The sequence below is a fragment of the Pantherophis guttatus genome, chromosome 3 (genome assembly GCF_059756535.1).
Source record: "Pantherophis guttatus breed Tessera chromosome 3, ASM5975653v1, whole genome shotgun sequence".
NCBI lineage: Eukaryota > Metazoa > Chordata > Lepidosauria > Squamata > Colubridae > Pantherophis > Pantherophis guttatus.
In genome coordinates, this window is record NC_142065.1 from 14,771,386 (window position 1) to 14,781,315 (window position 9,930).

Below are 9,930 nucleotides of genomic sequence, written 5' to 3' on the forward strand. Positions count from 1 at the left end.
AGGGGATGGTTCCACGTGACTGGTGAGCAAGCCGCTCACACAAATGAAGCTGGACACATGCTTGCCAGCCCGCTGCATGTACAAGTGAGCCACCAGGCACGGGCCTGGTGGCTCAGCAGACTAAAAGCATTGTGATTAACACCAGCTGTCTGCAATTACTGTAAGTTCGAATCTCACCAGGCTCAAGGTTGACTCAGCCTTCCATCCTTTCTAAGGTAGGTAAATTGAGAAGCCAGTTTGTGGGGGCAATAAGCTGACTTTGTATAAATATACAAAAGTATGAAGGCTATTGCTTAACGCATTGTAAGCTGCCCTGAGTCTCCGGAGAAGGGTGGCATATAAATCAAATTAAAAAAAAAAAAAAAGTGAAGCCCAGTTCTAAACAGGCAGGGGCCCGGCAGTGGGGGTTGGGAACCTCTCCTCTAAATGATATAAGGTAAAGGTAAAGGTTCCCCTCACACATATGTGCTAGTCGTTCCCGACTCTAGGGGGTGGTGCTCATCTCCATTTCAAAGCTGAAGAGCCAGCGCTGTCCAAAAACATCTCAGTGGTCATGTGGCCGGCATGACTAAATGCCAAAGGCGCACAAAATGCTGTTCAATAAGGTGGTCCCTATTTTTCTACTTGCATTTTTTACGTGCTTTCGAACTGCTAGGTTGGCAGAAGCCAGAACAAGTAACGGGAACTCACCCGTTACTCGGCACTAGGGATTCAAACCACTGAACTGCCGACCTTTCGATCAACAAGCTCAGCGTCTTAGCCACTGAGCCACCGCGTCATGATCTAAATGATATATACATGTACAATTGGAGTCCTCAAACAAAGACAGGTACATAGCCCCCTTCAAGTTGAATTTGACTCATTGGACACATAATCTATGTGGTTTTCTAGGCAACAGTACAGAAGCCCTTTTGACTGCCCTGCATAGTCTAACCATGGGATCTCTTGGTGACCTATAGTCCAAATCCAACGTCCCTTCACACATTGAAGCCTTAAAAACATCAGCCAGGTACAACTACCTAAGATTTAAAAAAAGGAGGGGGGGACACAATTATGGATTCTGATAGGGAAAAGCAAATTTAAAATGATCTCCAAGGGCAATAGGAAAATATGACCAATGACATCTCCCAATATAGATGAGGGATGGTATTGCAAATGTTCTGCCCATTTTTAAAAAATAATGCTGCACAATAGAGGTATGAGGTGAGTACCTGCTATTGGTACTATGAGGGGACTGAAAGCATAGATAGATAGATAGATAGATAGATAGATAGATAGATAGATAGATAGATAGATAGATAGATGGATGGATGGATGGATGGATGGATGGATGGATGGAGGGTGAAATGCTCCCGATCCGGTAGCGATGGGGGCGGGTGGTTCGGAGAACCGGTAGCAAAAATCCCTGCCCCCACCCCCATGCCCAGCTGAGCCGCACAATCATCAGAGGCTTTTTTTTTTTACTTTTTTTACTACAACCTCTTCGGCCGAAAAAATGCTTTTAAAAGTTTTTTTAAAAAAGCCTCTGATGATCGCGCAGCTCAGTTGGGATCATCAAAGGCTTTTAAAAGAAAACCCCCCCTTTTTTTTTCTTTTAAATGCCTCTGACGATCCAAGCTGAGTTGCCTGATTGGCAGAGACTTTTTTTCTTTTAAATGCCTCTAACGATCAGGCAACTCAGCTGGGATCGTCAGAGCCTTTTGAAAGCACTTTTTTACAACCTCTTCGCTGAAGAGGTTGTAGAAAAAATGGTTTTAAAAGTACAAAAAAAAATGGCCACGCCCACCCAGTCGCATTACCCCCACCCACCCACCAAGCCACGCCCATAGAACCGGTAGTAACAAATTTTAGATTTCACCCCTGGATGGATGGATGGATGGATGATGGATGGATGGATGGATGATGGATAGGGAGGGAGGGAGGGTGGGAGGGAGAGATATATAGACATGGATAGGTGGATAAAATGCCAAATCCAGTGTGAACATCTGGTTGACTGTACGACAAACCATAATAATAATCAAACTCAATTGATTTGGGGGCTGCTAGATACAGTATACATATCAGACGTTCAGTCTGTGTTTGGCATTTTATCCACCTATCTAGTCCTGCCCAAGGACCAGGGATAGGCAGATGCTGTTGTTTGATGGTGTTAAAGCTATCATTGCAGTGTGTAAGTCATTCCAAGTTAAAGCTGCCTTTTGAAATTGACTGGTGGTGAATTTGTCAATGCTGATGGTATTCAAGTGATGCTCCAGTTGTTTTGGGATGGCACCCAAGGCGCCTATGACAATTGGTACTGCTTTTGGTTTCTTTTGCCACAGTCGTTCTATTTCTACTTGCAGGACTTTATATTTTGTTATCTTTCCCAGTTCTTTCTGTTCTGCGGTCTGCAGGCATTGGAGCAGAATTTGGAGGGTTGTGTGAAAATCACAGACTTAAAATTTGCTCAAGCTTATCAACATACACCTACAGATTCATTGCTGTGATCACTCAACACTCAGGTGATTCTGAATGTCATGGGATACCAGCCATGACTTTGTCCTCATAGGTCTACTTGTTTGAGAAAATTGCACTTCATTGACTCAACTTTCAGATTAGGTCCACCCTTGGGTGAATCTAATCCATATTTCACTCCAGACAACACTGAGTATTCAGAAGAACAATAAAAAAACAAAACATAATTTTACTATAAATTTCATTTTACCTTTTAAATGAATCTGATTCACTGAAGAATTTGATGGTGTACCTACCTGATTATATCCCTTGAAGCTGCTCAGGGTATAATGGAAGTTGTGGATGACAAGAACCTTAATGGACAGGAAAAAGAAGTAAAGTAAGAATGCTATTGTAGCAAAGATGGGTCTAACACCAAGACCTATCATGAGACAATAAACAGGCCAGTCCATACAAGCCACAAAGTGTATAATTTATTTATCTCTTCAACTCAGTCTCCTTACTGAAACTAATCCAGAAAATTTTAGCTTTCTTGAAAAAAGCTAAATAATGTCCTCATTGCTACATAACCATAGTAGAACTCACACTAATAGCAAAGCAAAAAGTTTTAAACCATGTTACCATTTAGTATCTTGATGTTTAAATAATGGTTAAAATCTTAGCTAAATGTTACATGAGGATGCAGACATAAACCTATAACCCTGTGATGGCGAACCTATGGCATGTGTGCCACAGGTGGCATCTGGAGCCATATTGGTGGGCACATGAGCATTGCCCTAGCTCAGCTCCAATGCGCATGCATGCGCTGCCTGGCTGATTTTTGGGCCTTCTGGGCCCACCAGAAGTTGGGAAACAGGCTGTTTCTGGCCTCTGGAGGGCCTCTGGGGGGCTTTTTTGGAACCTGGGGAGGGCAAAAACAGCTTCACCACCACCTCAGAGGCCCTCTAAAGGCTGGAAACGGCCCATTTCCTGACTTCTGGTGGGCCCAGAAGGCCCATTTTTCAGAAACGGGCTGTTTCCGGCCTCCAGAGGGCCTCCAGGGGCGTAGGGAAGGCCGTTTCCGCCCTCCCCAGGTTCCAAGAAAGCCCCTGGACCCTGGGGAGGGTGAAAAAGGGGCCTATCGGGCCCACTGGGCCATCACGTACCAAAAGCGGGGGGAGCACAGGGGGGGCTGCATGTGCATGTGCAGGGGGGAGGCGCATTGAATTATGGGTGTGGGCACACAGGCGCGTGACCCCCCCCTGCGCTCCCCCCGCTTTTGGCATGCAACGGCAAAAAGGTTAGCCATCACTGCTATAACCCAAGTTGCCTAGAGTTTGATTGTATTACCTTGTCAGTTGTTACATTATATTCCTGTGAAGTTTATTAGATGCCAGTTTATTTATTTATTTATTTGTATCCCACCTTTATTTTTACAAATAACTCAAGGTGTTGAACATATCTAATACATCTTCCTTCTCCTATTTTCCCCACAACAACTCTGTGAGGTAAATTGGGCTGAGAGAGATTGACTGGCCCAAGGTCACCCATTCTAGTCCCATCTTAGCTATGACTTTCATGGCTAAAATGGGACTAGAATTCACAACCTCCTGGTGATTGGCCCAAAGTCACCCAACTGACTTTTCATGACTAAGGCAAGATTAGATCTCACAGTCTCCTGCTTTCTAGTCTGGTGCCTTAACCACTAGACTAAACTGGCTCTCTTATTTATAATCTCCATTCATATTCTCTAGTCATAAGTGAAGCTCATAATCCTAAACAAAGAAACAGTTTGATGTACAACAGGACCAAGAAATCAGGAACCAGGATAGAGTTCAAAAGTATCTCATGATACTTATACACAAGAATCTGAACTACTTATGTTCAAGGCAAATTGGCACCAGATAAGAGTCAACGGACATCAAAGGGGACTGGACTTAGATCTCTTATGGGACAGAGAGACACTAAACTGATGATGCATTTGACCCCACTCTCGGGCTCATCTTGGTCATCTCCTACAGTATAGAGACTATGCCGCTATGAGTTTTAGGTCTCCCTTAGGCCAGAAAGCCAGCTGGCTGACAGGCCAGTCATTTTCTGTCAGCCCAATTCACCTCACAGGGTGGTTCTTATGTGGAAAACAGAAGACGGAAGCACTGACTATGTATCTGTCTTGAGGTGACCAAAAATAAAAATGGAAATATAAAGCGATACACTCTGCTTAGTTCATTTTTATCCGCTGATAATTATCTTAATTTCTTTCCTATTCATTTTTGTTTCATTTTTAAGGTTACCCTTTTATTATTCTGACTTGTTAGTCTGGCTGCTTTGTTGTATGTACCATTTATTTCTTTTTAATCCTACAAGTAATCCTGGATTTACAACCATAATTAAGACCAGGATTTCCATGGCTGAGCAAGATGGTTATTAAGTGAGTTGCGTCTGACTTTACAATTATTATTTTTTGCCATGATTGTTAAGCAAATAACTGCAGCTATTAAGGGAATCATACTGTAATTAAGAAAATCCAGCTTCTTCCCCCATTAACATTGGTTGTCAAAAACCAGCTGGGGAGTTGCAGCTGATGATCACATGACCCTGGGATGATGTAAGTGTTGAAAATACATGCCAGTTGCCAGGCATCCAAATTTTGATCATGTGACTGTGCAGGAGGGGTGGGTTCTACTTACCTTTACTACCGGTTCGCACCACTATGACTGTGGGAATGCTGTGAGCATCATAAGTGTGAGCACCAGTCGTAAGTCACTTTTTTCAGTGCTAATGTAACATTGAATGGTCACTAAATAAATGATTGTTAAGTCGAGCACTAACTGTACTGACTTATTCTATATACTGGTAAAGTAATACTGTATAATTTGTTCTTTGATTTGTGTTGGTTAAATAGTGTTAGAAAGATTAATGATGTCACTTTTTTTATAAATGAGTAACTGTTGTTTGGACTTAACAGGCAAAGGTGAATGTACTTTAGAGTGTGAATACAAAGAGAAACTGATACTTTGTTAGCTGCAAAAAAGAAATCATAAACAACTGAGGTGCAAATTGTAGTTATAAGTTGCCAACTTGCTAACTTGCAAATTTGTGTGGTTCGGTAAAAGTCTTTTTTTTTTTTTTTTTTGCAGTTGAGTGAAAGTCAAGGTCATTTATAAAGATTAAATGTTTGCCTTGTCATGAAACAGAAAGTGAAAAGTTCAACATTGTATTGTTATTTATTCTCTGGGACTTGGGTTGCAACTCCCATCATTCCCTAGCCAAAAATGACTGAGAAGTGGCTAATAGTCCGAGGTTTCAGGAAAGCATCAGTTTGAAGATAAAGCTAAATTTGGAAGCCCAAACCAGACTTCATATTCATGGGAAAAAGTAGAGATCTGCCCCATGCAGTGGGCTCCACAAAGCTGGGTGACTCTATCCCAAGGGTGCTTTGCAGTGGTGGAATTCAAATTTTTTGACTACTGGTTCTGTGGGTGTGGCTTCAAGGTCATGTGACTAGGTGGGCGTGGCTAGCTGGTCAGTCATTTCTGGAAGGTCCTCACACTTACGACCAGTCCTCGTACTTACGACCCAACTCATTTGTTTGCCTTTAACCCTGATCAGCTGTAGGATGGCCCTTTGAAGCCCCGCGGCAAGAGTTTAAACAGTTTTTTTTCCCTCTAGCCATCAGCTGGGACTCAGGAGGCAGCAATAGATTGGGGGTGGGATCAAATAAAAGGTAAGAATAATGGGGGGGGTGGGGGGGTGGGAGGGCGGGGGGAGGGAGAACCGGTTCGGTGATGTCATATCATCACCGCTACTGGCTTGGCCAAACCAGACCGAACCGGGAGGAACCCACCACTGAAGTTTCCCTTGCTAGAGATAGGCCTGGAAAAGCCCTACTGAGCCACTTCCTAGTATCCTTTTCACTTGCCATGGGAGACCGTACCTTTCCAGAGATCTGGGACAAAATTATCATGGAGAGTGCAATTTTTTGAAACGTTGCTACTCCAACCCAGATGAGATCAAAAAAAAAACAAAACCCCAAACTTCTGAAAGAACTTCCTGGGGCAATGGAGTCATCACTAAATATAGAGAATCTGTAAGGTGATCTGTCAGGTAGCCATAACTGAATGTATCTTAAATCATTTATAGCAGGCTTTGAGTTTTGCTAAAAGCATGAAGTTTCTCCAAAGAAGACCCACTCCTGGTATGAATTGGGGGTTCAATATTGATGAACCTAGATATCATATGAACTCAGTTGTTGTTATCCATTTTCCAGTCACCACCTTACAATTGCTAACCTGGCTGATCTTGTAAGATCGAGGGTCATGAATTGTCTTAATACTTGAAGAAGATTGAACTGCATAAAGAAGTGGGCCACCATGTATCTGAAATGGTATAGGGTTTCCTGAGCAGGGGGTTTCCTGAGCAGGGAGCTGGACTAGAAGACCTCCAAGGTCCCTCCCAACCAGTGATGAAATCTAAAATTTGCTACTACTGGTTCTGTGGGCGAAGAGGTTGCAAAAAATGCTTTCAAAAGGCTCTGACGATCCCAGCTGAGTTGCCTGAACGGCAGAGGCTTTTTAAAAAAGCCTCTGCCGATCAGGCAACAGCTGGGATAGTCAGAGGCATTTAAAAGAAAAAAAGGGTTTTTCTTTTAAAAGCCTTTGACAATCCCAGGTGAGCCGTGCGATCATCAGAGGCTTTTTTTTTTTTACTTTTTTTTTTTATTGAAAAGTTTTAAAAAATTTTACACATATTTTCTCCTCCCTTCTCCCCCCTCCTGCCCCAACCTCCCCCGCCCCCCCGGACTTCCCAAAGTAAATACAGGGTATAGCATTTAACAAACATAAGAAAAAAACATATGCTAACTATCTATAGATTTATCTCCCTCTTGCACTTTAACTCCCCTTGTTCATATCTAAATATAACTATTTAAACCAGTTATTGCTTGAAAGTAATCAATCCAACTTCGTTCTTGTCCGTTCTTCAATAATAAGCAAGTCTTCTTTCTTCCACTATTACACAATCAGAGCCCAGTTACAATTAACCATCACATCTCCAACCCTTACATATATTAACACATTAACAAAATATTTTAACCTATCTCAAATAAAATATATTGTAAAAACCTTATTTTTACTTTTTACCCCATAAACTTATATTGATTCTTCGTGGAAACATTCCTTACTTAATAGCTTTGCATAAACTTATTCATCTTATTCTCTACAAATCCACTACATATAATCAAATACCATCTTCACTATTTAATATCTATAAAAAAACATTGTAAAAACCTTCCCTCAACCCTTGCACCACTTATATTTTCCCTATAACCCATAAGTTTATTTTTATTCTTCAACAAAACATTCTTTAATATAGCATTAATGTAATTTAAAACAAAGTATAAAGATTTAAGTAATATCCTTCTTCTAACCCATAAACTTATATTAAATGATCTACACTGTCCATAACTTTTACATCCACAATATTTTTCTTTTAACCCATCAGCTTATATAAATTCTTCAACAAAGCATTCCTTGAAATATACTTCAAGACAAAAGTGAAAGTTTGGTCAGTGGCCCATAACAATTCAAACATAACATTATTTAATATACCTTTTCAGAACAAATCATGTCCCTAAATATAAGTAAATCATTCATTTTCACTATAATATAACTTTTCAAAACAAATCATATCCCTAAATAAAGGTATAGTCATTCATTTTCACTATTACTATCCTCCCCAACAAGGAGAGTTATAATTTTTCCATCTCCATTTTTTCCTGACTTTTTTGCGAACCTTCTTCTTCAGTCTTATTCCTCCGCCTTCTTTTATTTTTATAAATTCTTGAATTTTCAACTTAATTTTAAAAGCATTTTTTTGGGCGATCGGATCCGAACCGGGAGCATTTCGCCCCTGCTTCCAACTCTTGTTATTCTGTCAAGTCTACAAATTCTATTTTGATCATCTTCATCATCATCATCATCACAGCGCCCAAATTTGCCAGCTTTGTCCGCCACCAAACTAAGGGCAAACTAAGTTCGATCGGGGGAGGCGGGGATGGATAGAAACGGCAACTGGTCAAGAAGAACGTCAAAACCTCTCACCCCAGGTTGCCAAGGTCAAAAGAGCCTTGATAGTACAGTGGTTACGCACCCTGTTGTTTTTTTTTTTTAAATTTGATTTATATGCTGCCCTTCTCCGAAGACTCAGGGCGGCTTACAATGTGCTCAGCAATAGCCTTCATCCTTTTGTATATTTATTAACACAGCTGCCTGCAATTTACTGCTGGTTCGAATCTCTCCAAGGCTCAAGGTCGACTCAGCCTTCCATCCTTTCTAAGGTAGGTGAAATGAGGACCCAGTTTGTGGGGGCAATAAGCTGACTTTGTATAAATATACAAAAGTATGAAGGCTGTTGCTTAACGCATTGTAAGCCGCCCTGAGTCTCCGGAGAAGGACGGCATATCAATCAAATTTAAAAAAAAAAAAAAAGCGCACAACGCCAAAGAGGGGAAGCCACCCTGCAGCTAGCTGGGACTTTGCCTGGAAAAGAAAGTTAGTACAAAGTCTCACGTGTCCCACAGGGAAACTCCCTATAGGTGCTGGTGCTGCCCGTAACACAACCGGTGGGCAAGCCGTGGATTCAAGGGGTCCAGCTACAGGAGGAAGTCTCCGTTTCCCTCCCCATCCCTTCCCCCCTTCCATACCGCCAGAAGAAAACGCGCGGCGCCAGAGCCCCACTTGCGCCAGGGCATCGTGCTTCCAGTTCGGCTTTGGCTGGCTGGCTGCTGAGGCTCCCGACGGTCTCTTTAACAGAGCCTCGGAGGACGATCCCACCGTCTTCCTCCCCAGGGAAGCTGGCGGATGCTCCGGGGCAGCGCGCTCAACTGGAAAGTCCCCGAAGGTGCGCGGTGATTAAAAAATAAAAAAAAAATACAGACGAAAAAATAACTGCTTCCAGGGATGAAGGATTGCGCTGAGCTCCACCCCGCCCTCTCACTTTTATTGCCTTGATATCAGCTACGGTTTAAGGAAATCCAATTATTTACTTTACCCGGGTATAAAAAGCAAGTGGAAGCCTAAAATCTATCTCAAAAGGAGAGAAAGTTTAGCAAAAGTTTGCAGAATAACTTCTTCTTATTTTTTATTTTTTATTTTTATTTATTTTTATATGCCGCCCTTCTCTGGAGACTCAGGGCGGCTTACAATGCGTTAAGCAATAGCCTTCATACTTTTGTATATTTTATACAAAGTCAGCTTATTGCCCCCACAAACCGGGTCCTCATTTTACCCACCTTAGAAAGGATGGAAGGCTGAGTCGACCTTGAGCCTGGTGAGAATTGAACTCGCAGTAATTGCAGGCAGCTGGATGTTAAATGCTGCCTTAGTAGGAGGCATTAGCATCCTATGCCACTCAGGTTCCTCCTGGTTGGTCGTCAAAAGCAAGAGGATTATGGAACACCTGCAGAATGCCTTTCCATACTGTTACATAGCTGCCCTT

The 9,930-nt window shown here is 42.1% G+C and overlaps 1 protein-coding gene across 3 annotated transcripts in view; it reads right to left on the reverse strand.

The window, feature by feature from the left end:
• Positions 1 to 9,288, reverse strand: part of LOC117674826 (cadherin-like protein 26) — a 41,614-nt gene extending 32,326 nt beyond the window's left edge. The window contains exons 1-2 of one of the 3 annotated variants that reach the window (XM_087889046.1): positions 9,137 to 9,288; positions 2,751 to 2,807 (exon numbers count right to left, since the gene is read on the reverse strand). In XM_087889046.1, coding sequence (XP_087745172.1) covers positions 2,751 to 2,807; positions 9,137 to 9,184 — 105 coding nt within the window. In that variant the 5' untranslated portion in view covers positions 9,185 to 9,288. The remainder of the gene's footprint in view (positions 1 to 2,750; positions 2,808 to 9,136) is intronic. The other 2 variants (XM_087889047.1, XM_087889048.1) reach the window with 2 other exon arrangements.
• Between the last annotated feature and the right edge of the window lie 642 nt (positions 9,289 to 9,930).